Source organism: Anarhichas minor, unplaced genomic scaffold (assembly GCF_050575085.1).
Source record: "Anarhichas minor isolate MPS153535 unplaced genomic scaffold, ASM5057508v1 ptg000026l, whole genome shotgun sequence".
NCBI classification, from domain to species: domain Eukaryota; kingdom Metazoa; phylum Chordata; class Actinopteri; order Perciformes; family Anarhichadidae; genus Anarhichas; species Anarhichas minor.
The window spans coordinates 7861459-7889263 of NW_027466472.1; the positions used below are offsets into that span (position 1 = coordinate 7861459).

General features: G+C 40.5%; 1 protein-coding gene across 5 annotated transcripts; it reads left to right on the top strand.

Annotated features, from left to right (window-relative positions):
• The first annotated feature begins 1831 nt into the window (after nucleotides 1-1831).
• fam168a (family with sequence similarity 168 member A) lies at nucleotides 1832-26323 on the top strand. 5 transcript variants are annotated; one of them, XM_076100971.1, is made up of 10 exons: nucleotides 1834-2049; nucleotides 11998-12105; nucleotides 12771-12862; nucleotides 15686-15766; nucleotides 16511-16534; nucleotides 19481-19626; nucleotides 20018-20068; nucleotides 20180-20366; nucleotides 20954-21080; nucleotides 21230-26323. In XM_076100971.1, the coding sequence occupies exons 2-9, from the start codon at nucleotides 12044-12046 to the stop codon at nucleotides 21064-21066; spliced, it is 756 nt and encodes a 251-aa protein (XP_075957086.1). In that variant the 5' UTR covers nucleotides 1834-2049; nucleotides 11998-12043; the 3' UTR covers nucleotides 21067-21080; nucleotides 21230-26323. The 5 variants fall into 5 exon arrangements, with proteins under 5 accessions (XP_075957090.1, XP_075957086.1, XP_075957088.1 ...); XM_076100975.1 differs by lacking the exon at nucleotides 11998-12105 and having other exon boundaries at nucleotides 1832-2049; XM_076100973.1 differs by lacking the exon at nucleotides 20018-20068 and having other exon boundaries at nucleotides 1840-2049.
• The last annotated feature ends 1482 nt before the right edge of the window (nucleotides 26324-27805 follow it).

Here is a 27805-nt window from a genome sequence, read left to right on the forward strand (position 1 = left end):
ATTGTCACAGTTCAAATACACAGTAGGCTACCTTAGATAATGAATCACTGTTAAAAGTCAAACACATTGTAGTAATAGAAGTACATGTGCAATATATTGGTATGTTGTCTGAAGAAGAACATGCAGTAGGCTACTCACTGTGTCAGCACCTCGGACAGCTCTCTCTTTCTCACGCCATTCTAACTTCCGGAAGCGTGAAATCACGCGACGACTCGTGCGGCTTTTTCTGTGTTAGCGGCTGTATTTGTCGGTAGCATCATATTTACTGAAAGCGCACCGTTGTGTTACTGATATTGAGCTATGTGTCTCTTTTATAAAAAAAAGTGTTGTGTGTGCATGTATGCGGCTCTTTGTTTGCGGTAGAGGGATGCGCAATGGCAGATGGGAACTGTAGTTCTCTCTTATTTGTAGTTTTACAGGCGGCAAAATCTCGGCGAGTGTGCTCCTATAGTGTAGCCCAGTCGTTAGAAGTTAAACCGTTAAACGTTGCAGAAATATACAAGAGTTCTCAAATACTACAGACTGTTATAAGCTTTATTTGGGATTTTGCACGCTGTTGCTGTTTGTGTTGATATTTGCTCTGCAGATATCCATTAGTCACTACAAATCCATTGTCAATGTTGCTGTTCTTTATGTTTATATATATACTTTTGGATATACATTATACATAGTACATGTTTATGCTTACCTCTGTTCTACTTTGTTGTCCTTGTTTATTTATTTAGTATATTTGTATATTCTCTGTATGTACGTTGAGAGCAACGTAAAAACCGGAGTCAAATTCCTTTTATGCGTACGCATACATGGCCAATACATTGATGATTCAGATAGTTCAACTTCACTCGTTTTTATTTGTTTAATGTTTGCACCATGTGTACCAGCAGTGGTATCTGAAAGACGTTAAACTAACTGCAGCAATCATTCACTCTGGACTTGATACTTACACATTATTGTTCTAGTTGTAGGGGGCAACTTTACGTTACAGCCCAAGAGACTGGCTAAGAACTAAGACAGCATTAAGCGGATTACTTAAATAATAGAGATAAAATAAGATATTAAATAACAGAATTACAATATACAGTAAATGCAAAAAGGCAGGCAGCGTGTCAGGACGTGTGTGTTTTGAAAATTGAGTCATTGTGTTGCATTGCAACTCATCACCACTGGGTGGCGTTGCCTTGCTGTGAAGCAACATTTGTGGTTGTTCTTATGCACGAAGTAAAAGCCTCTTGTTTGAGTTAGTGAACGTGAACTTCCAGCCATGCTGCAGTACCGTTTCACCGCCACGGTGCTGCTGACCACATATAACAGACACACAATGTTGATTTTCGAGATACCACATATCAGCAGGCTTTTTGTAAACATACACTAATATTACTGCAGCGCGGTACTCATATTCATATACGCAACAACATATAGGTCACTTCTCATCAACACAACAACCACAGACTCAATCATTGAAGTGCGAATACACAGAAAACAGAACAAAGAAGTAACAGTGTTATTATACAACAGCCTGTCAATTAGACCTTCAACTACATCATCTGTATTAGACTAGCATTCAATAGTCACGCTAACCCTTAAAATTGAATGCTCCATTATTGATTGATTGAGAGTAGGACCAGTAATATATGTCAAGTATGAAAAACGAATGCCCTTCTCATTTGCTGTTTTTATTGTGGTTAAAAGTAAAAGTCTGAACCATATCGATCCGCGCTACATATGATCATTATTATTATTATTGTGCTATAATCCAAACCGCTCCACTATATATATTATCGGTGGGTCAGACCCCCTCCTCCCTCCTCTCTCTTTAACTACATCCTTACATCCCTCCCTTCCTCTCTCCCTCCCGGCAATGCATCCCCATCCCCCACACGGTGGCCGTCTCTTCGGGTGAAAGCTGTCTTCTCTGCGCCACTGGTCCGACAAAACGCTGCTGTAGCAGAGCCAGTCCGCACCGACCTGAGATCAGAGCAGACACACGGGAGCGACATCACGTACTCGCACACAACACACGGGGAATCTTTTTATTTGTTCGACCAAGTGGTAAGTCTTCTCCGATGTTTTATAATGGAGGGCAGGAATGTCCATGTGTCGACTTCTTAGTTTTCCAGTCTTTTTTTTTTTTTCCTCCTCCGTTTCCCTTCAATTGTCCTCCGTGGTGGCTACAGTTTGGAGGACTAGCGGGCTACGCTAAACGAGCTAGCATAAATTGCGGAGTCCAACTGACACTAACTGTCGTTGTCGTGTCAGTATTAATGGTTTTACCGTTGGTGGTTTGAGCCTAGGTCGGTATAGGTAGCCGCTATTGTACCGGTGCAGTCCAGTCTGACTCACTGCGAGTGTGTTTCATTGTCGTTGGCTAATCTCCACTCAGCTAGCTCGCTAATTAGCCATTTGAGCAGCGTGTGCCGAGGGATGCGAGGATGCTACGGGGTTAGCGGGTCTCTTTTTAGGGCTATCAGACAAGCTAAGCTAACGTTACAAATATAGATTCCTGCATGGGGGTACCTCGGAATGGGTTGAATAGCCATGCTAACGGTAGCTAATCTGGTGATAATTGGCAAGATGGCATCTCGGAGTTGTTATCTAGAAATCGGCGGATTTTCAAAATGGTGTCTTAAGCTTGTTTGAGTGTGACCCTTTTTGTCCAACCACGGCTGTTTTGGCGTTGCTCGCTATCTCAGGAATGCCGTGTGCTGCCATACTCTGATGGATATAAACTAACGTTATCTATTAAATACAAACGCCTGCACGCCAGGCTGTCTCCTCTAGATTACAACCCCCAATATGAACAAAACAAAGGTATCTTGGAGTGTAACTAATTAGTCTTAAACGGAGTTTTGTGCTGTTTGAAAATATCCATAGCGGCTTTCTGCATAATGGCCATATTTGCACACTGGCTTTTAAATGGACCACTTTCACTAAGTCTATGCGCATCATTCACTCTTGGGTTCATTATAAACATGTGGTTCCTGATGTTAAAGTTGTTGGTTAGATGAAGACCCCTGGCTACTGTTAGAACAAGTATTACAAATACAATTTTGTTTTGGCAGAAACTAATGATTATGATCTGTATTTATTAATTTGATGACCAGTTTTTTTTTTTGATCAAACAAGTATTGTTCAATCTACAAAATGTCAGAATACATAAAATGTCTCAAAATCTATAGTGACACTTTCAAATGTCTTGTTTTATTTGACCAACTCTATCTTATCAAAAAATGTTTCATATTTTCTAAAATAAGGACATGTAATCAGAGAGCTGGACGTAGACAATGTTTAGCTCGGCAAAGAACTTGAACTATTAATCATGATCAAGATTCTTATTGATTCATTTTCTTTTGATCCACGAATCATTCAGCGCTAGAAGAGATTCATCAGTCTGTACTCACTGAAGACACAGAAGCCTCACATGGTTCAAAAGAGACAGGATTACACAAGATGCTTAAGGCATATTTTTCTTCTCTCTTACGACTAGTCTTATCGGGGAAATTAATCCTCTTCACGATCATCTTTTTTTTTAGGGGGGGGGGGGGGGGTAGCCTGCTTTAGTCATTGACTGCTAATCCAGTTTAATTCAAGAAACCTTATCTGTAGAAAGGAATTTATGAGATACTACTGTTCTTGGCCCTCACCAGAGCAAAGTTATCTGTGTACAGCTCAAAATGGTTTTCTGTAGAGACTGGAAGATGCACACGGCCCCATGCATGTTAGATATTCAGTCACGTGGTTTGTTTGAAAATGTTATGCTTCATGAGGCTAAACAACATTAGTCATATTGAATGCACCCAAAATAAATACAACAAATGCAAATTCAAAGGCTGTGCACAGTGTTTTTAAGACTAAATCAAGAAGCATCTGGCAGAGTTGCATCACCCTGATGAAGGCATATTAAATGCAGGGACAATGCTCAGAAATGTCAGTATATTGATGACATTTCATCATTTTTCGCAGTGGACTTAAACTAGAGCTTCAGTTTAATCTTCGGTCTAAGGTGACCCCCCCCCTTGTCTGCCATGATGGAGGAAAGGGTGGGTAATATGGGCTTTGGTATGCGTTCAGCACATTTTGTGTATGAATGGTGGGCTGCACATTGCAGCCGTAAAACTGTCAGACTATAGAAGGCCGGAGTCACTTAATGTTACGAGAGTCAGTGGTTCTAAAACAGGCCATCTCTCTAGCTCTTCAGTCCCGTGTGGTTCGAACCACTTAATAGGTTTATCATCAGTGAACAAGATGCTTACAGACGGCAGCAGATTCACCCTCTGGTGTCCAGCCCACAGTCCTCTGACATGATGACCAACATTTATTTAAAGAGAATAGCAGATACCATCAACTGGCTTTGGATTGGCTTTTATAATACACATTTATATCATTCAAATTCATGACTTAAACTGGGGCACTAATTATTATATTCATCATCTTTAAATATCTAATTATCTCTTTTTAATAATTGATTAGTAGTTAAACTATTAATGTCAACTTCTCAAAGCTAGTCCAAAACCGAAAGATACACATTTTACAAAATAGAAGACAATTGAAAGCAGCAAATGCTCACATTTGAACAGGAAAAGGATAATTATTTGCCACGTTTGCTTGAAAATTGACTTAAATGATCAACTGACTATCAAAATAGTTGCCAATTAATTGTCTATTGATTGGCTATTTAATTAATGGACTAACCATTGCAGCTCTAATCTGCTGACAAAACTGTTTCTTTATTGTCCGAACAGTTTCCTGATCAGCGTTGATAGATCGTTGTGTGGTGATCTTTGATTTAAGTGTGTGTCTGTGTGTGTGTGTGTGTGTGTGTGTGTGTGTGTGTGTGTGTACAGTGGCAGGTGAGACATGTCAAAGAGAATACAGGACAAGGATAAAAGGTTGAACTGATCCCTGGAGACAAAGTTGTGATGCATTCAGTGTCAATCGTATGGGGGGGGGGGGGTGGGTCTGCCACTGTGTCACACAGTGCACATATGTCTGCGCTGCACGTTGTTGTTTCATTACTGATCACGATCAATAGTTTTTATTCATGCTGTAGTCCAGTAGCAGTGTGTTGAGTGAACGTGTATCTAATTAAACCCAAGGGATAAAGCCTGACAAGTTGAAGAAGAAGAAATGTATTCTTAAATCAGCTGGAAAAAGTAAACGCATTGTATAGAGTGAAGTGATCGCCCTGTACATAAAAAAAAAAAAAAAAAAACACATTTGACTGGTTGTCCATTGCTGCAGCACCTCCTTTTTGTCTGAAACGGCCCGTTTTAGGGCAGGCCTGTCTCTTTAAGGCCCCTTTCAAAAAGCCCTGTCGGCTCCGATTGGTCATCTGACACAGGCCTGAGCAGGCTCCACCCACTAATTCCATACACAGACGGCCATGTTTCCGCTCTACCACATCTGCTTTAACGCCGTCTAAGCACAACTATCTGAGTTTAGCTGCAACTCTACCGTGATTATTACCACAATAACTAATTGACAGCGAGTCTCCTGCATGTAAACATCGCCTGCTTTTAATGCATAAATAAATTCCTTAAATGCGCAAGGAATATCTCATATATCACATATATATTAGTGTTAAAATATATCCATATATTCGATACATTGTCCACACATAACACATTGTCTTATTTTTCTTCAAAGCAGTGTTACAAATGTTTAGATTTAAAAAAATTCAACATCAAACTCATGACCAAATGTGATCTTTGTTCTCACCCAGCAGCTCGGTGTTTGCTCATTATTGCAATAGACAGGATGCACCAGTGCCTGCCTTTTTAAATATTGTTATGGAAGTGTTTACACAGTGTTGAGGATGCATTTATACCACGGCACGTACAGGCATGTCAGAGTCGGCTTTTTCTTTAATAATAAAGTAGCTTTTAATAACTCTGCTACCATGGAGGCGATTAGCATGGGTTAATTCTCTTGCAGGCTAAATTGTGGAATAGAACAAGTCTTGTAGGAGCTTCAGGTTTGTACAGCCGGATATGCACTACCACATGTTAGTCTGTAAAATATTCTATTGGGTGTTTGATGTAAAATATTCTATTGGATGTTATAGATGTAAAATATTCTATTTGATGTTATAGATGTTTTTAACTGGTTTAGTGGAGAGGTAGGACTTTGGCTCATGGTAACGTGGTACCCATAGATATCTCTTGGCAAACTTTTATCTTCATCCAGTACGAGTGGTTCAGCCTCATGGCCGTAGACTTTCCAGTATCGTTCAGGCCTGCTATTGATGTTGTAGTTGCTTTGAGAACTCATTAAAAGTCAAATTACTTGATGCTTTTTTTATAAGAAAGTTACACAGAAGACTCAAATTAACACCTTTTTAAAAAGACTCTTTGTTGTCACCACCCTCTGTTTCTTTAACGTTATTGAAGGTAACACTTTAACCTTTTTTTTACACCAGAAACGGTAAGTTTCAGATTTCTTTGTGCATCATGAAATCATACATTTTTAATACAAGCTGTGTCATAGCAAAATATCCAAATGTTGACCTCAGTGTCAATACCTTTTTTTTTTTTTTTTTTTTTTTTTTTTTTTTTTTAGAAAACGTTCCATACCATAATGTGTGACCACAGCAGGTGTAGAAATGTCTATAAATGGATGATGTCGAAGGGTGTTTATTTCATGGTAACATTTCCATTTTCACTGGGGCTTTCACAATACTGTCACATAATCCAGAGATGCAGACCCATGAGGTGCGTGACGGATGAGACGGTTTTGGAAAAGGAGAATGGAGTAGGAGGAAGCCGGCACAGAGGAAAAAGAAAAAGGGGAGATGCTGTCCCAAAGAGTCTAGTGCTGTCCTAGATTCAAAATAGCCCCGGGGCTGTTTGGAGCTTGTTGCTGCAGGGCAGGTCTGATTGTGTTCAAGGAGGGGGTGCCTTTGAGCGCTGTAGCAAGATGGATCTGGTCTCTGACGTGATTATGGATGTCACTTCTGACTGTGATAGCATGACACTGTTGGTTTGGTCTGTGTCCCTTGGGCCTGTGTGTTGTTAGCTATCAGGCTGTAGTTAGCATTGCTGCTCTTTCAACAGCCACGAAAACCTTCATGAGCACAATATGTTCTATAAATATTCATTTCAAAGAGAAGCACTTAAAATGATACATTTCCAGGGGCTTTAACGCAGCTTTCTGGTTGTTTGTCAAATAATATACCTTCTATGTTCTTGATATATCGTTTAGTCAATAAGATGTCAGGACAAAGTGAGCCCAGGTAATATTTTTAAATGGCTTGTTTTGTCCAACGGTTTTCAGTTGATTATCACAGAAGGCAAAAAAATCTAGAAAAGGATCTGAACCATTCCTGATGACTCATTGTTTCCGCTCTACAGTACAGTGAACCAATACAATAATATGCTGTAGAATAAAATCAATAAATTGGAAGCTGCCTGCATTACATATTTAATGTACGACTCATTATAAAGGTAGGTTAAAAAAAAAAAAATCTAATAATGCGGCACATTACACTCAGCAGTTTATCGTCTTATGATTTCTATTTCTCCGTTTCCTTTTCATATGACCCAAGTGAAATGCCGCCTTCTTGAGGATTAAAAAAAGAAATGTGTTGAGCTCTATTCTCTCCTGTGCTGAAGTGTGATGACGCCCACCGGTTTTGATTTGTTGCTTTAAAGAGTAGCTGCCTGGTGAGGTATTATGTGGGAGGACGGCGTAGGTGTGGGGGTTGTGTTGTACATGTTCTCTAGGAATGGGAGCTCTTTGTGTGTGTGTTGGAGTGAGTGAGTGAAAGGTTTATTCTTTCACAATCCTCCCTCATTATTACCTCTTCTGGTCTCCCCCCTGGGCTGCTGGAATCTCCCTTTATGGAACCACGGTTATTGTTTTGCAACACGCGCATTTTATATTAACATACACAAATTAAATATGTGGGCGTAATCTTTAAAGATCTGAAACAAGGCAAGGCCCGACTATCAAATTACTGAGCTCACACAAAACACTGAAAAGATATACACACAGCAGCTCTGTTGGCATGCAGGCTGGGACGAGCTGTGTTGTTGTGCTCGGGCCTTGAGGCTACAGCGTGTGAGTAACAACACAAATTAAGTCCCACTAATAGTTTAAGCTTAACACAGTCCTGGAAAATAACTGGTTAAGGCACGCAGCTGGAAGCTCTTCTTAATGATGTCAGCGTGTGTGAGTTTGTACACTTTGATGAGTATTGATGTTGCCGTTGCCGTTTAGCCGACACCATTAGTCGGTCAACAGAAATTGGCAACTATTGTGTTATTAATTGCTTCAGACGTTCATCGGGGGGGCAATATTTGCTGCTTCCACTTTCTCAAAAGTGTGGATTTGATGCTCTAGTTTTTGTAATTTTGTGATGTTTTTATTGGGAAACAATTATGTTCAATGATTTTTTTTTTTTTTTTAGCTTTTTGTTATGGTTGTATGTTTTCATGGCCTTGAGGTCAAGTTGAGACATCTCATTACAAAGAAAAGCCTTGTCCTCGCAAGTGAATCTTGAATGAGATGTGTACTTTAATGTTTGGACAGTGCTGTAGTGATGAGCACTAAACAAATCAAGTCAAAAATTGCAAACAACATCCACTAAACGCACCGTATTTTGGCTGTTGTGTAGCAGTTTTCAGTGCAAATCCAATTGTCTGAAATGTTTTTCATCGTCTCGGTGTCAGACGAGTAGTCGGGTGAAAAAAAAAAATGAAGTGAGATCCAATTTCATGTTAAAGATGGCAGACCGTTAAAGGGCCAGACGCGTGGTAGCATGGTCACCGGTTTGATCATCCTCAGCCCTTTTGACTGATGGAGGAACGGTACACAGCAGCTCTCTGCCATCTTTGAAGTCTGCCATGTTTGTACCGAGGAGTGTAAAGACGGATAAATGTGTTTTGTTTTTTTTACAAGAAGAAGCCAACAGACAGTCACGGAGTGTGTGTGTGTGTGTGCACTGTGAATTGTAATGAAGCTGAGAAAAATAAAAGAATCTCGATTCAGACCAACTGTTTTTCACGAGTTAGTCATCGGTGGCTACCGGAGAGACAGAACGTCTTGTACCTGCAGCTCATCAAAGGCTTTGCACCAGTTCTGCTACTCGAACTACTCTGCTTCAGTTTGGCAAATGTAATGCTTTTTCATGCACATGCACATTCTGTACCTTTGTAGAATATCAGCTCTTTAGAAGCTTGTTTCCTGCAAGACGTCAATTTAAAAATGTATCGCTGTGAAACGTATTAACATTATCTTCTCAATGTTTGAATAAATAATAATTCCAAACGCCTTATCATCTGATAATTATTTGGTAATAGTTTCATCTAGTAACTGTCAAACATTTACTACCTTTCTTTGTCTTAAATGACGAATGACAACACTCAATTGATTAACACTTGAAGGGTTTAGGAAATGATGATTGCGATGATGTAGATTAATTGGAAAAATACTGCATGCCATGACGATCATTATTTGCAGCCGTTTACCAACATGGCAACTGATAGTCTGACTCCAGTATGGACGGTACAATTCCCAAAAGGGCAGATTTTTCCTTTTGTGAAGTAAGAATTGTAGCACAACAGAATCATTTTGATGTCATTGTAAGCACCCAAAGTTGCTGTTTGCTGGATGTTGTTGATATTTTCAGATAACCAGCAATGTTGTGTCATATTCATATATTCCACGGATAAATGTAAAGTCTCTTTTATGATGACGCTCTGGAGAATGGTCTTCTACTCTCATAGATGGTGGGTCTGTGGAGCACAAGGTCTTCTGGCTAGAAAGGGGCTTTTTTTCTTTTTAAGGACTAGAGAGCCTGAAGCTCCTCTCCATCCCCTCCCCCTGGAAACAAAGGGAGTTGTGTACAGACACTCCCACTCATCACATGTATTTCTGCCTTCCTCTGTTGCTCACAAACCTTCATTAGACTCATTGTGGTGCCCCTCTTGTTCGCACCCATTCACTTTTCGTCACATTTGCCTACACACACACACACACACACACTCTGTTTCTCAGGCTGAGATGATGAACACACACGTCTTTCTCTACTCGGGCACAGTAATTGGGTATGTGTTTGCAGCACTAGACCTCGGGGTTAGCTTAGCCACCTGCCCGTGTGTTAATGGCCATTGTTCCCTCCCGCTACACGTTTACATGCACATTACAACTTGACTCACTACCAGATTAAGCTCTTACACAGGGTGCTGTAACTTGGATCTGATGGTTTTGTTGGATAATTGCCTGCTAAAATGACGAGAGGCTATGGATTAATGGGTTAGCAACAACTTTGGGATGGATTGCCATGAATTCTGACATTCATGTCCCCCTCAGGAGGAACTGTACTAGCCTCACTTTGACTCTAGCACAGCCTCACAGAGCCACGAGGATGACTCTAGACTTTCAGTCATCATTACAGATCAACTGTGTTGAATGTTAAAACTTGCACAATGGGCTTGGAAGACACTTGGGGAAAATCAGGGGGCTGCGTTTTTGAGATAATCCAGTGAAGCAGATTTCTTTCTTCTTCTTTAAATGTTGGAGTAATATTTGCCTTTTGTGTTAATCTTGTAATAATCAAACATTTGCAGGTAGAGAGACTGATTTAAGTGAGGTAGAGAAATCTAAAAGAGAGACTGAGAGGAGGGGCAGTGTTGTCCCAGAGGAAGGAATTAAACCATAGGAGATTCATTAGATTAATGAGAATGCTACTCTGTGATGTGCAGCAATAGATTCATCCATTCCAATGGCAAATTCCTTTGTCATGAGATGTGAATTTGGGCAATTGACATATTACCACAAACGCGCTCGGGTTCATGATGTTCATTTTCTGTGTCACGCATAAGTGTTTTTTTAATTTTTTTAAGGAATTTGTGCTCAAAACGACTCAAAAGCAACTGCATTCATGTTTGTGCTCGCATTGAGTTGCAGAGTGCCTCTCGGCGTTTTGACGTCAGTGTTCCTTGATGGAGCGCTGAAACGCTTCCTTGCCTAATGCGAAGTGTCACTCGGTGCCGTTTGGCATCCCCGCGGTGCTGTGTATGCCCAGGAATTATATGACGGTGACGCTATAATCACCTGAAGGATTGGTTAACTGGCCACCAAGCACAAGCCCAGGATGGATCGGTACAATCCAATTCTCAAATCTACTGGAAAATGATTTGGACATATTATTGATAGTCTGTACATGATGAACGGGCGATGTGCTGTGTGGGGAGAGAGCTCGCCACAACATATTTCATGCATTCTTGTACACAGCACAGAGCCCCAGTGAAAACCAGACTGAACCGGTCACTGCCAACACATACAGGCTCCCATCTCTGTCAGAAACAGAAGTACAAATCAACACAAGATGCACATGAACTCAAATAACACGCAGCTCACACACACACACACACACACCTCTTTCCTCTCTTTAATTTATTCCTCAGCTGTTCCGCTTTGTGTTTGTGTAATGCTTCTCTGGCTCTGGCTCATGCTTACTCATAGCTCGGTGCAAGACTCCGGCCTTTTCGTGCTGTATTTTGTTCTCCGTCACTTGCCTACTCACTGGGTGTGTTGTGCTTTTATTTCTTCATTTGGCTGTCTTAAATGTTTGCTTTGCTGCTTGTATTGGATGTTGTGTACGGCACGTCACATATATGCACAGTCATACTCCTGCCTCTCTTTGTCTCGGACATACACGCGTCATATAGGATAAACGTACACGGGACTGAATAAAATATCACCTCAAGACTGTTTTTATCAGCTAGAAACAACTTATGTACGCACATGGACAACTGATGGTATAAGAGATTTTAAAACGGAAGCAATCGCAGCCCATTTCACACAATATTGACATACATTTCTTTTAAATCCATACACTCAAACTCGCATGAATCACTGTCTCCCCTGCTGCGTCACTAACCATTTGCTGTTGCACTGGTGCTTGCTTTTATTTTTTTATTTTTTTTTAGCTATTTTATTTATTTTTCCTTTTCCTGTGTTCGTTGTAATCATGACCTCTCGCTGTTTTAATTTCAGATTTGCATATCCACTTCCACTCCTTCCTCATTTGCATACAGCAAGAATGGCGAGCGGGCATCCCACAGACAAATTCAGTTTCATGTATCAACCAGACACGCACAAGAGGTACGGGGCACGCATGCACACACACTCGCACACACACTCACACACACACACACACATGTATACTATTTCCCATGCCCATATGCTCCATGGCCAGGTAAGTTGGCACACTTGAGATATTTTCATCCGCATTGGGGAGTAGGATGGCTTTATGGGAGATGTAGTATAAGTGGCCCTGATACTGGTCACCTTCAACCCAACCATTGCCAGCACCAGAGCTCGCCCTGCCTTGTTAGGTGCAGTAGTCAAAATGAGGTAGATGTGCAACATTTTTGGCAAGATGTATTTAATGCCACACGGTGATGCCAAACCATTATTTTTCAGTGGATCCATGCGTACTCGTGCCTCATTTATTCCAAAAGTCTCTGTTTTTTTACATACTAATGTTGAGCCTACTTGACGGTGAGACATCACGGGGCTTTATTTCTTTTCTTTTTTTGTTGCATGCTGGCAAAATCCTTCAGCTGGATGTCGCCGTAAGAATCAGAGTTTGGGGTTTATGTGCGTGATGAGCGTGTGTGCGTGTGTGTGTGTGTGTGTGTGTGCGTATGCTTGGTAATCGGAACAATTTTCTTTCCAATTTACACAGCTTACGTCTCTCTCTCTCTCCATTTTTCTTCTGTCTTCTCTTATCCCCCCTGCCCTCTCCGCCACACTCTGTTTCTCAGTAAGAACAGGTTAGCTTCAGCTATGAATCCCGTCTACAGCCCTGTTCAGCCTGGCACCCCATATGGAAACCCTAAGAACATGGCCTTTGCAGGTAAGACACACACACACACACACACACACATCTCTACTACTATGACCTGTAAGTGACAAACAATACTGCTGCTGAGTTTTGAGTTTGAGTCACAGTGTGACTATCTGCTCTTTTTAAAACACTGCATATTTGTAATGATTCATAATTAAAAAACAGACATTTACTTCCATTATATTTTTATTAATTCAATATTGGTAATAAATACAAGAGATGCGTCAACTGGAGGGTTACATTTCCCAGCATTGCAAAGAGAACCAACAAGAAAATAAATAAAATTGGGCCCTTAGCAGCATCCTTGCAGTAAAAGCACAGAATTTGGCATGTTCTAAGGCATTTGACATTATTCACTAATAAATAATATAGACTTCTCCTTGACTTAAGCTTTGGTTTTGTTGTAGAGTATCGCTGTGTCCGTATAAAAGATAGATTATGTATCTCTGTTCCAAAAGCGTGCAACATAGCGCAAAAGCTCCAGTTCTCAATGACCGAGACCTTTCAAGAGTGAATCGCGATGCATCTAAGATTAGATTCTTTCCCCCACCCCTAGTTAGTTATTCTAGCTTAGTTAATTTTTTTGTTGTTTTTGGTTAATTTATCCCAAAACTAGTATAGGTGTAGGTCAGTAGTGCTGCACTGCCACACCGCACAGTAACACCATCATGCTGCCAACAACACCGGGTTCTAAATGCATATTATTATGGTGCACCTTTAGCTTACAAGATACAAAATGTGTTGGTGTTTGAAATAAATTGCACCATCATATCCAAAAATAATGGAAAGACCACAGACAATCTCTGTTTATCCCCAAAGTCTATAGAATGCGTTTCAGAGAGGGAGCATTTGAACAAAGTTTTTAACATTTTGAGCCCAACAAACGACATATGATTGCTGCAAATAGAAAAGACAGTTTACAGAAAAAGGATAGACGGTGTTGAATGAGGTTCGAGGAATGTCGGAGATGATGGTCACCAAGAAAGATGGAAGAACAAAAGCAGTCATTCTCTGGGGTCGTAATGAACATAAGCCGTTTGAGGTCAGGCGTGTAAATGAGGCAAAGTCAGAGAAGCAGAAACTCAGCAGAGTAGCTTCGCATTTTGACATCCAGGTCAGCTGGTTAAATTTGTTACATCACGCTGTGTTATGCCACAAAAAGACGGCCTCTTGTGACATCATTTTAACGTGATGCGGGAGCATGAAGCTGGGCTAATCTGGCTGCTCCTTTATGTCCTTTCAGTTCCTTTCTCTCCATCCTTTTTGAAGAGTTTGCATATCAAAGTTGCCTGCAGGAATGATGCATGTTTAGATGATGTAATCACCAACAAGCTGCACACACATTAAAATGAATATATATATATATATTTTATGCATTAAAATGAGAGTATTTGTGTAGCTTACAGTTATGTGCTTCCATGGGAAGACGCACACACACACGTGACAGTCTGAGGAGCAGCTTGTTTTTCAGGGATTATTTTCTGAGACTTATGCAACAGAGTAGAGCGAAACGTTGTTGTGGTTCAAATCTGGGATGAATAATTTAGTCAGTTTCATTAACAAAATCACTTTTAGGAATAGACTTATTTCCTGGTTGGTGTATTTTAGTCTCAATTTTTAGGTTATTAGGTTTGTTTGTAAACTAGGTCTTAAGATGTTTAATGTTACTCAGGTCAACATCTGACATTGTGAAAGAAATAAAGTAAAAAAATATTAAATTTCTGAGGTAAGGATGGTGCGTTTAATTCAAGATATGCAGTCAAGTACTGATTTAGCTTTTTTTGTTTCAAAAAGCAAATGCTAATATTTGTACATGTAAGGAGCAGTAGCTCTTAAGTATCAAACTTAAACATTTTGTTAATACTAATAGTTCAGTGAGTTTTTATATAACATCTGGTTTGTTATCATTTAATGAAATGTTCTGATTCTATTTATATGAACAATTAATTGAACAACTCTCCAGACATTCTGTTCCAAACCTCTAGAAGCGTGCAGTGCTGCGTCAAACAGAGAAATGCAGCAAAAGCTGAAATGAAAGGATGTTTATTTCACATCACTAATATTTGTCAGTTATCGAAATTGTTGTCCACTAAGTTTGTCGACTGATCATTTGATCAGCCAACATTTTCAGCACTTATCGTGACCGTTATGGAGATTTAGGCTCAATTCAAAATGTAATGATTTTGTTTTAAATTAGTTTTTATTTACTTAATCTATAATAAAAACATATTGAGCTGAGCACAGATTGACTAACCATCCCGACCCTCCGCTGCAGTGTATGCCGATGTTTATTAAAGCGGTTACGTGTGAGCGGCCCGCCCTACAGCAGCCAGAGCTCCATATAGCCACAGAACAGAGTCTGTGAGATCGACGGCCAATAACAGCGAGCAGTGAGCAGCACTCCGCTCACTTACCGCACCGTCTCTTTAACTCTCCTACGTTTGTCCTCCCTCCCTCTTTGTCTTGCTCCGTTCGAACGCGCACCTTTGTTTGCTCGACGTGTAATTGACGACACAAAAGTGTGTGTGTGCGTGTCTGCGTGCGTGTGTGTGTGTCTGCGTGTGCGTGTCTGCTTGCATTACTAATGTGTTGCTGAATTTATCTCCTCCCACGCCATATTGGCAGGTGTGTCTCGTCTGTATGTAAGATGCATTCAGCCGACTGTTATTGGTGCAGACATTTTTTTTAATGAGCGCCGTCTGTGCACATCCTGTTCTAAACCAAATACTGTTCTGCCCTACCTGTGTGTCTTTGTTATGTACATCTGTGGCTCTCTGTGTTTGTTCAGATATGGTTTCTGATATGTTCTCTCTCGTCTGTGATGTTCTTCAGGCTATCCAGGAGGGTACCCTGCCGCGGCTCCCACCTATACACCCAACCTTTATCAAACAGGCAGTCCTGGGTATCCACCAGGTGAGCCCTAACGCACACACACACACCATTCAATGACTTTGTTTACATTGAACAATGTAATGTCTCGGGAGAAATTGCTTGTCAGTACACTGCATTTTTCTGGGAGTTAATTAGCGGGATGTTTGTCAGCTTTCCAGGGAAAAACCATCAGAGATAAACACAGTTGAGTGTGAGGGATCCATTGAAGTTTTATGTAAAGGTTGACACACACAGACACATGCAGATGATTGCACATCATTATATATGATTCTGTTTCCTATTTATCTCTTTACTTGCACAATACGATAAAGAGAAATGTAAAGACTACAGAGCGAAATGTAAGGAGTTGAAACACGTGGAAAGAATCTTACGATATAAACAAACAGAGCCAGAAAGCCTAGAGCGTTATTACGTCGCTCCCATTGAGAGTCAAACATCACATTTCAGTTGGTAAACGGCAATAATGCAACAAATCATCTGTGCAAACTTGACAGTACAATACTGTTACAGATGTAAATTCAAAATACAACGGAAGCTGCTTCTAGTGATCATGTTTACAGTGATTAACCGCTTATCTGGGTAGAACCTGGAATTATTCCTAGACAAATGCTGTTTAAATAGTTTGCTTATAGTAATGAAGTAGTCCTCTTATAGTGTTCATTTTGGGACTTTTCATACATGTAATTCTACAGTAATGCATTTTTTTTTTTCTTCCCTTAACTCCCATGGTATTTTGCCTCACGCTAACCCGGCTGCTTCCTGCAGGCTACCTGAAGCTGTTGCTGTGTGGTAAAGATAATAGTTTTAATAATCATCCGCTTATAGTGATTTAATTTGACCCAGACAGACGTGATCACTACAAACAGTTTCCACTGTAAAACCAAATACAGACTAATGTATAAATGTATAAATAAAGAGGAATGTTTTAAGTGTATAAACTCTGGGGAAAAGTTCACAGAATTAGTCGAGATTGAGTTTCAGATTCTAAGACCTCTGAAGATAGCTTTTAATTGTAAATGCTGCCAAGTCTGCTGAAATAATGATAAATTATGTTTTTGATATAAATATGTATAAAATGAACAGCCTTGAACGACCATTAGATGTGCCACCATTTTATCTTAAATAACTTCCATAAATATGTTTCTGATGAGTAATCATTCAGTTCACACTGTAAAGTGTTTGTATTTCATTAAAGTTTGTCAGTGTTTAGGTTCATGCTGGGAAATCACTTAATGTGTTGAATAAATTACACATTTAAATTTGAAATCAGATGATCTTACAACTGCTGATCCACCGAGCTGTAATTAATTCATGCTCGATTGATGCGTACGACGCCTAAAACAAAAAACGTTTCCACACATTTTTAGTAAAAAGTTTTGTTGTGAAATACTACAATCACTCGCGCTTTATGATCGAATATTTTGAGCAAAGAAGCTTGTTGCAGTGATGTGAAGGCAGTGTGGACTGAGTGGTGATCTCAGCCTAAAGGGCACTGATGGTGAAGGAGAGGGAAGCTAGCCGCTAACAGCTAACAGCTGCCAGTAGCCGTATAGAGGCAGAGACGTGCTCAGCTGGGGCTCACGGTCTGGTCCCCCGTAGCAGATGGAATAACAGTCGTCTCAATGCTCTCCAGATATGGTGCGTCTGTATAGATGTAGATGAAGTTCAGTGTGGCCGGGTCTTGAGCGGTTCACTCTAGAAACACAGACTGGAGTTGTTCAAAGATCAAGCTTGTGTCTTAAATGAAACTTCTATTTGGTAGTGACTTCAATTGGCAAATATAATTTCGGCAATCGGTCGAAGGCCATGTCGGTATGATCTTTGGTTTACCTGATCTTAATAGTTTTAAGGGACCTCAGATGAATTACCTTTGTCTCTATTAAAAGCAGGTTATAGGACGGCTTCTTTTCTTGCTTGACTACAGTTATTTAGGTTTTATGAATTATCTGTAGGCAGGTATCACAATTTAAGATTTGAAAGCACAAAACAACAAATTGTTGTCCAGTTTGTTGCTGAGGAGAAAGGGAAGGGCTTATATAATGTCAAACATCTGGTATAATATGAGTGAAGTTTTGCTTAAACATATTTTGAAAGTATTAATTACTGTCAATTGACAAAAGATAGTATTTTCTGAACGGGACGGGAATAACTACTCAAATAGTATTCTCCTGAATGTTAAGTATCTTACTGAGGCAGGGTGTGTTTGTAGATTTCGTCTGGGCTGCTTTTGAACCTCCTCTCCGCTCGTCCCCTCCCCCAGTTTGGTTTTATCTTTTGGAAGTCTAACAACATATCAGGTATGCGTTGGCAAACCTCACCCAGCTTCCTTCCAACAAAGGAGCCTAATTATTGAAGTGTTTTTTTTGTTTTTTTTTACATCTGCAGTGGTAATATTTAACTGCACATTTAATTCTCTGCGTTCTGCAGCACTTAACATATGCTGAAATCAAAAGTCTTTCGATTTTGTGTCCCAGACAAACATCAACTTCCAGACAAGCCCGCTACGCTCTGATTTAAAAACCTGTCTTTGGACAATGTCATTATGACTCATGACCATTGAATAGACGAACCGTTTTCTATCAGCAGGGTTTTTGTGCAATTGTCACACACCATTGTCCTCTAATGCGCTGCAAACGTGTGTGTGTGTGTGTGTGCGCATACTCACACACGCTATCAGACGCACATAGCAGCCCCAGCATCTCTTTGTTCCCTTGTCCTTGTGTGAGAGAAGGGCTTTCATAAGCTCCACAGCAGCAACTAGCTAGTAGCATGTTTGACCTTCAGGCTCCTCCCAGTGGCGGCTCAGCAGTACTGCAGCCCACAGAGCAGAGCCCAGATAACGTTAATGCAGCGGTCTGAGCCAGATGCCTTCACTGTCCGACAGTGAACCTTGTGCTTTTGAACCTTCTGAGGTAGTGTCATAAGTGTAGTGTTCAATGGTGGCTTCACTTAAATCCTGTGTGCCACTAATGTTGGTTGCTTGACTGTATATTGTCCATAAAAAAAGGTGACGATGCTCCCTGTACGTTGACTACAGAGCTACACTCTTGCAGTATGCAACACAGTAATGCCAGCTTCAAACATCGCGGTAATATTTGACTTTTGACTCACCCTTGGCTTGCATTGTTTTGAGACTTCAGACCCATTAAAAGATGGCACCAGTCCCCCATCTGGTGGATTATGTAGGAAACGCAAAAGAGAAAACATCTGAATGAGGCTGCAACTAATGAATATCGTTTGATCTATAATTCATCATCAAAGATAGTTTTGTCCAAGCAGCAACAGATCAGATTCCCAAAATATAAAATGTCACTCTAATGTAAGACCAGAGGAAGCAGCCCAGTGGAGAAAAGTTACTAAACTGTTAATTAATCTGCAACCATTGTGATAATCAATTAACTGTTTGAATGTTGATGTAAATAATTAAATGAAGGATGTTTTTGAGACACTAATTTGGTTTTGCTACAACCCCAAATTAGAGTATTTTGATTCTATCTTTTGTCCATTCATGACATCCAACTGATGTTCAGTTAAGAATGACCTGTCAGTGATTTGTGCTAACTTGAAGCTGCTATAATAATGTGTTTACTAACAATAGATCACATGTATACTTGTGTGTAGTAGTGGTCGACTGTAGAGAATTGTCCTCCGTGATGCAATGATTGATGTTGCTTTATCGTTATATATTTCTAAATCCTTCTCTCTGCTCTTTTCCTTGTGACGTGTTTTTTTTAGGATATACTTCAGCAGGCGCCCAGTACAAAGTGCCCCCCACTCAGTCAAATGGAGCGCCCCCTCCCTACACCCCCACTCCCACCCCATACCCAACAGCCATGTACCCCATCCGCAGTGCCTACCCTCAGCAGAACCTATACACACAGGTAAGGATACTGAGTTACAACTGACATTACCCTGAAGACACACTCTGTACTCTGGTTTAATCTAGGTGACGGGTTGTTTGTGGGAATGTTAATATGATTCACACCAAATAATCAACTAGGTCTCATAGTCTCAATGAGCTCCAGAAGTTAAACTCTCTAACAAACCTGGGACCTAAAATTCAATTTAGTTTGCATTCCCACAGAGAAACGTTGGTGATTGAGCAAATTAAGCTGACTACAGATTAAAGCAGTTGCTTTGTTAGAGATGCAGTTACACCGTCACAAGTCAACAGCAACGCCATCATTTTGTTCTTTTGTAATTTGTTCTTTTTAATTTGGGGGTGTAGAAGCAGGACGATGAGTTTTCTGTCTACTTTTCTTGTTCCTGCAGTGGAGAATGGTTCCCGAGTACTTAAACCTTCTTCCTTCGCAGCTCCTTCAAGTGAATTAAAACATTTAAATGTTACAATAAGCTTTTATTTATCTCGCACAAATACTCACCCTCAGCTTCACCAAACTCTTCCCCACCCCCCCCCCGTGTCCGTCCTGACAGGGAGCGTACTACACCCAGCCGGTGTATGCGGCTCAGCCACACGTGATCCATCACACCACCGTGGTGCAGCCTAACAGCATCCCCTCCACGGCCCTCTACCCGGCCCCCGTCCCCGTACAAGCTCAACGCAACAACGGCATGGCTGCCATGGGGATGGTAGCTGGCACAACCATGGCCATGAGTGCAGGTAAGAGAACCACCGGGACCCCGAAACGTTTGTTTATGACCGCGTTCAGACACGACCTGCTGGCTAATGCCTGTGATGTCGTCGCTGTAATCTGTAATTTGATCATCAATTAGATTGTGATTTTTAAGCGGAAATCGCAGAAATGATCTCATTTGACGATATCAAATGTGAATATTTTCTGAGTTTCTTCTTCTTCAAAGATAGGAAAGTGAATATATTTGGGCTTTGGACTGTTGGTTGAATAAAACACATTTTCAGCCACCGTCAAGAGTATTTTGGGCATTTTTTTTTTGCCATTTGTTGCCATTTCGTGGACCAACAATTGATTGAGATCATTGTAGTAATCAATAATGAAAGTAAATTGGTTTCTTGGATCCATTCGGTTATTATTCGGACTGCTAACAGAGTGGAAAACCTGATTAAAATATACCAAAATACTTGAAGGAATTTAAATAAGGTGTCACATCAACATGCTGACCTGAAAGTCATCATGTACAATGACCACATCTACAGCCACAAACCTCCATCGTTGTTCAGCAGATGTATTTTAAAAATGACTCACTGATGTTGTTGTTTACTTCCTGTAGGGACCCTGTTGACAACGCCCCAGCACGCCCAGATCGGAGGACACCCAGTTACTGTGCCAACCTACAGGCCCCAAGGGACACCTGGGTACAGCTACGTACCGCCCCACTGGTAGAGCCCACCCATCATGTGAGTCACAACTGCCCTCTCCCCTCGCCTTCTCATCGCTCTTTTTTTAGACGTGAGCACACTCTGCTGCCTCACAGTTCTTATTCCCTCTGAGGTCTGAGGCATCCATCACTAAAGGTGTACCTCTGCTCTTCTTCTCCTCCCACCAGATCTGGAGTCCACCATCGTATGCAACTGCTCAAATCTTACACGGGCTCCCAATGGTAACCATGGGAACTCGGCACCTGTCTGCAAGAACAAAACTAAAGTGCAACAGCCACTTTACTATTATTGTTATTGTTAGTATGCGACATTCTCTAACGTTTTTACAAAAAGCTGCTTTTATTTTTCTCTGTTCATTTGCCAACCAGTCATTATCTTGTTTTCTATGGTTTGTTTTTAGTTCTTATTTTTATCTCCTCATCTTTTTGTTTTTATGTGTCTGTCATTGGAACTCCAGAAGGACTCTTGACCAATCACGGGTGTCAGTTGCTCCTGTTTCTGTGTTGTGCTGGTGTGTGCGTGTGTGTGTGTGTGTGCGTGTGTGTGTGTGTGTGTGCGTGTGTGTGTGTGCGTGCGTGTGTGTGGTCCTTCCTGCTGCTGCTGCTGCTCAGTTGGCTGGAATATATTGGGCACTTATTCCTCGTTATCATCTCCGTCAGTCACTACAAAGACTAATTGACTTAAGCTGCCAAAGTTTTAACTAGATATCAGCACAGGGTTTTAACATTAAGAGCAATTTAGCTTTCTGGGTTATTTAAGTTTTTATATCCTTTTTTCTTTTGACCACATTCAACTGAATTACTTTTTTCTACCTTTTTTCCTCTTTTTCCTTTTTACCCTTTTTTCCCCACTTTGTTTCTTGTTTTCAGTTTTAACCTCAGTCGTCTTCCAGCGCGTAGCTGTCCGTCTGGCAGTAGTCAGTCCATCGTCCCCGCGGTTACATCTCCACGTGGGTGCTATGAGCAGAGCACTTACTGACCATTACCCATCCTGCTGCGTGTCCCACTGTGTCCACATCGCACACACGAAGACATCATCACTGCCTTCATGCTACATACTATGCAGGCTAGCATGTTGTGACACTATCGGAATCTTAACATTAGCGTAGGTCACTGCGTTTAGAAAATGTAAGAATATTTATAAGAACCGTGTCAACGGCGTTGGGTGGTCATGCTCACTTTCACGCACGCACACACACACACACACACACACACACAGGGGCTCCTGTGGTGTGTCGGAAAACACACGATCTCTTAGTGGCACTTACTGCACAATACCTTCCAGTTAGGTTGTTACTGATCAACACACACACACATACATGACATGGATTTGTAGGGGCGGGCGTGGCAGACAGCAGCAGAGAAGGAGTTTAAAGGGATTGTGTTGGCGCAAAGAGAGGAGGGAGGGACAAGACGGGGAGATCAGACAACGAGTAGGGAGGAAGGGAGGAGGAGATCACATATTCACAGTCGGGTCCGTTCCTTTCAAAGGTACAAGACATTTGAGTTTGTGCCATTTTGCACTACTTGCATTGTACATTGATTCTTCACTGCGATTACACCGCCTCCTCCTTCCTTCTTCCAGGCAAGGACTTTGTAACCAAACACTCAGCAAATAGAAACCCAGACTCTTGAGCATACAGGTATCGATGGACCAGTCCAATACACGTGTGCCGGTAGATGGATAGAGTTCAATCCATTCCACAGTTTGTGCGAGTGCTGAAAACACCAAACCAAGGGCGTGTCGTTGTGCACCACATTTAGGAAGAAGTTGTGGCCGATCAGAGGATGTTGACGTGTGTCCATGTCATAGTGATGATTAGGTGTTCTCTGAATTTGGGTTAACATTTTAGCTTAATACATGCGGATTGCAAGAGGACTCAAAAAGGTGCTGGTTTTAGTGTTCATGGCTAGTTTAAGACATTTCGGATACTTTAGCGAGCGTGCAGAGCCGTGATGACGTGTTGTCACTTCAGTCCAGTTGACTTTTGAGACTTTTGGCAGTTTTATGAAAAAGATGAATCCATGTGTCCTCTATTTTTATTTTTGTTTGTTCACATTTCTGGAAAAGACGCATATCTGCTTTTACTGACTGCATTTTAAACATAATTCTCCATTTAAAAAAATAAATAAATAAAAAGAATCCAGCATAACCTTGATGGTCATCAGATGAGGATAATTGAGCCAATGAGACGTGGAGCATATACAGCCATTCTCTCTTGCCTTCTTATTCTCATACATGTAAAGGCAGTATGACGACCCATTCTAACACTACAAACATACCAAGTAGTGGTGGTGGGGTTTACTATTTAGGTAATTCTTAGGTGATAAATAATGTTATTATTTCAGGATTTACACACAAAAAAAAGACGACTTCATGATCAGTAGAGTACAGATTTGTATAACAAAAGCATTTACTGTGTGGGTATATAGATGAAGTGGTTTGATATTGCAATAAAATAAGAGGGAACGCCTCCAGCTGTTCACAGACACTAATTATCAGCGTCTTGAATTGATTTTGTTTTTTAATGCTTATTATTGTAATCTTTAAATATGGATTACAGGCTCTGTATGCAGCCTCCATTCAATAATTATTACAGTTACTGCTAAGAAGTGAAGTAGAACATATCAAACATTTGGGTATTGAATAACTTTGTGAGGGAATATTGCACAATTTAAGACAAAAAAAAAAAAAACTTGATGACTATAATGTAATGCTAAGTAAGAGGTACCTAGGCTTTGTAGTGCAGGAGGGAGGAAGAAGCAATTTATATTGTAATTACAAATAAAACAATAAGGTTGTTTGAGGTATTCTTAGTCCAGATGTTTGTACACTAGTAGGTTAATTCTGCATAAAGCCGCTGTCGGATGAAAACCGCCCATCTTTGAGCCTTACTTTTGAAACGCTCCTTGTGTTTTAGGAGGTAAAGTGGTTCAATATTATCGGGTCGTACGTGTTCCCACCACCTAAACGCTCTTGTACATTTGAATTCAAGCCAGTTTAAATTTGAAAAGAATCCAGAAAGTGTGTTTTCTTGCGACAGCAGTGATGTTCCTCATCATTAGGATTTATTTAACCAACCACTACTTCTGTCAGTATTTCTCAATCAAGTCTTACGGGGTCATTTTCTTCTTTCACTCTGGTCAATTGAGCGTAATGGGTATGCATACTATTCAGGTGTATTTCACTATAGCATTGGATCTCTCTTAAGTTTAACAAAAAAAAAAAAAACCGCAGTATATTTATACAGCAAGTGGTACAGTAATGTATTTCTAGCTAAGCATGGTTGCATCAGTGTGGCAGCTACTGTTTGTGCTTTTAATATATCTGTATTTTGACCTCTTCTGCATCTCTGTCCTCTACATATCGGTTGCTGAGAAAGGGGGGGGGGAGAGGTTGAGACGAGGTCTGTCGAAAAACTTGTGGAAATTTCCGTCACCAAATCCCACGTTTTTAAGTGTTGCCTGAACTTACAGACCTCGAGAAAGCAGCGGATTAATGACGGAACTGAAATTGACAAGTGCTGTTTGTTTCTGTTCTGTGGATGTAAAGAACGATGAATGGAAACCCTCAGCCTCCATGCCCTTTGTGCTGTGCCATATTTCACACGACCGTTAAGTAAATATTAGTTTCTTCTCCTAAGTAACTGGTGAATTCTGAGTCCTCGTTATGTCTAGCTTCCTGTGAATCTGTGTTTTCCTGTTACTGTCCTAATCCCTTGATGCGTATTGCCTTTTTCTCAATTTTACCTTTCTTACTGTATCCTCTCTGTGTTTATCCTATTTTTACCTCGGAGGCCATCTTGCATCCCTCCAGCCATTCAAACGTTCCGTTTGCAGTTCATGCAGGGATGCAAAATGACGTTGGATCCTGTGTTCTGCTCCTTTAACACTCTGCTCTGTGGTTTCTGGTCTTCATGTGCTATCAGTCTGACCTTTGCCAACCTCACCACCCCGCCTCAGTAGCAGTCACATTGAACTCTATTATCCTCTATTTTGTTTGGTAATTGGTAAATCTCCACTGAGCCTTTTTAAACACTAGATGTCGCCCGTGAAGTCTGGAAGTGGCATCACTGGTTCAAGGCTTTGAGCCAAAACTTTAAATGAATAATTTATGGGTGTCATTTACATCTTAGTCATAATAGGGCGTCATATTTTGAGCACTGCGATTTATTTTATTTTCCAAATTTAGACTTTCTCAATGCCCTTTTTAGACAACAAATACATTTTTATTTGATTGCTATTAAGACATTTTCTTGGGCTGTGGACCAATGCTCTTAAACACTACTTCTTGTTTTAATGTGGCGGCTCGGTAGAGAGGCAGACCCACAGAGCATTGGGGGTAGTTCAAGTAAAAGATGGTGGAACTGCTTCTTCTTCATTTCACCTCATTCCTTGCCTCATTTGTTTCAATTTGCACTTAAGTGAAAATGGACAGTTGGACACTCCGGTGTGTTTTTTTTTTTGGGGGGGGGGGGTACAAAGATGTCTTTTATCATCTTTTTGTTTTCCTGTGTCACTCTGTCGGCTTTGACATGTTTAAACATTGAAAGGTGGTAACTTTAATGTAACCAGAACCATTTATAACACCTTTCCTCTCTCCCATCTTCCCCCTCTCCCCTTTTTTTTTTTTTTTTTTTGCCTTGCAGTTGCTAAGTCTTAGTTATTTTCACAAGTATAAATTAAAACACTACTATCACAGTGACTAGTAGGCTCTTAAATGTCTTCGATGTTCTGCTGCAGCTTGTTAATTTCAATTTGTCAGAGATATCTCTGTTTAATTTGACACTAAATGTGATGCAAAAAGTGGAAATTCCTTGTCTTCCAAAAAAAAAAAAAAAACATACTTGTATCCCCCCCCCCTGGAACGAGTATTAGGAACAACCCCATCTTTGGAAGTTTTAGTTTGGTACCCAGTTTGCACATGCTATGGTATATCTGTTACCGTATGGTTGTGTTTGAAACTGAAGCCCAACGTCTGTTCAGCGTTGAGAGAAGTGAACTGTATGTTAGCTATTTGGTCCAGAGTGAAGGACCAGCGTCAGGCTTGTGATATGAAGTGTAAATCTGTTTTTAATTTTTTTTTTTTTTTTTTTTTAATTCTTTTTTTTTTATGATTTTCTTTTCTTTTTTTGTTGTTGAGGTTTTTTTTTTAAAGATCAGTTAGTGATCTAGTACTATAACTAAGCCAAGTTTGTAATTGTATATTTACTGTAAAATGTAGAACATTGAATAACTATTAAAATTTTCCTATAAAAGGAAGATTGTTTTGTTTGACCTTTTTTTCTTTTTCAGAATTTATTGACATTTTCTTCCCTAAATCTGGTAACGAATGTGTTAACAGTTGCCCTCTGGAGTTCATGCAGTTATACTGAGAGAAGACCAAGACATGTTGACCTAATGTTAAAGACATGAACAAAAGGGATTGCAAAACAACGTGTTCCATGGAAATGAACAGAATATAGTAGCAGAGAAGTCCGGGTGGGGCTCTTTTCATGTCTGACATTTTGCAAAACTCTGCGTGAGTCACGATCTCCACGCAAGATTTATTAAATCAAAGGTAAATGTTGCCCTTACATGGGATTCACACACAAAGTGTACGGCTCACTTTAATTTAACTTTTATTTGTCCATCTCTGAAAGTGAAACGGCAGAAAGTGTTTAAGGTCAAGAATGAACTTTTTATCTCGACTGAGGATCCATTTCAGCAAGTCAGCAAACATGAATGTGAACATGGATGATTTTAACCGTTCTCTATATGTATGTCTCATGACTCCCACATAGCCCTGGCAAATTAAGGCCGTTTAGAAGAAGGAAAGAAAAAAAAAAAAAAATATGACTTGACTTCAGTGTCTTCAAGAGAGTCTCTGAAGGAGCTGAGGTGACCGCTTTCATAATGATTGGAGGCGTGGGTGAGTGAAATGGTAACCTGCATGTCCGAGTCACAGGACTGACTTAATGGTCTCAAATGATTTCAACAGTGAAATGTAAATCTTGTTCTAGAGTTCCCTTCAACGACACATTAAAGTGTTGCAGTCTTTGCCTCTCTTTGTCCCGTTTCAGGAGCAGGTTGATGTAAGAACATGGACGCTGACTGAAAGTGTATGTGTTCAAATGGAAGAACCACGAAGAATTATTTCCCTTTTGGCTGAGAAAATAAAAAGGCCCACGGCAAAGAAGGCTCACTCTTTCACTTCTCCCTACATCCATCAGCTGACATCCGACTGGTTGAGCAACAACCAACCACCACTCTTTCAGATAAATGCAATACTGAACAAACACTGGCACACACCTCTTATATTAACAGTGCCCCACCAAACACACACACGTCTCACGTCTTTAACATGACAATAATTGAATGGTGGAAATGATGCCAGCTGGAAGATTCAGTCTGTTTTAACAGCAATCAGAAAAATGCTAATTAGACATTAGATATATCGAACTTTTGTGGATGCTTCAAGATGTATTTTCCAGAGATATGTGTGTAATCACGTGCTAAGTGCTTGTACTCGGCCATTTCCTTGTTAACGAGTCGTATCTGGTTTATTTATTCTGTCTTCCAATCACACACGCAGGCTACCAGATCAATCACAATATGATCAATCTAAAACATTTCAATGAGACTTTTTATACAAGAAATGCACTAAAAGAGAGACTATATAACATCTGCTGAGCAACGGCCACTGTTGCCACAAGAGACAAATATGGGATGAATTGCTAAAATGGCTCCTTGAGAAAGGGTGTG

Bases quoted from the DNA above. Each gene is read 5' to 3' on its own strand.
- fam168a (XM_076100971.1), top strand. From the start codon at position 12,044: ATGGCGAGCGGGCATCCCACAGACAAATTCAGTTTCATGTATCAACCA. The intron at 12,106-12,770 runs GTACGGGGCACG...TCTGTTTCTCAG, and splicing joins CAACCAGACACGCACAAGAG to TAAGAACAGGTTAGCTTCAG. The intron at 20,367-20,953 runs GTAAGAGAACCA...TACTTCCTGTAG, and splicing joins AACCATGGCCATGAGTGCAG to GGACCCTGTTGACAACGCCC.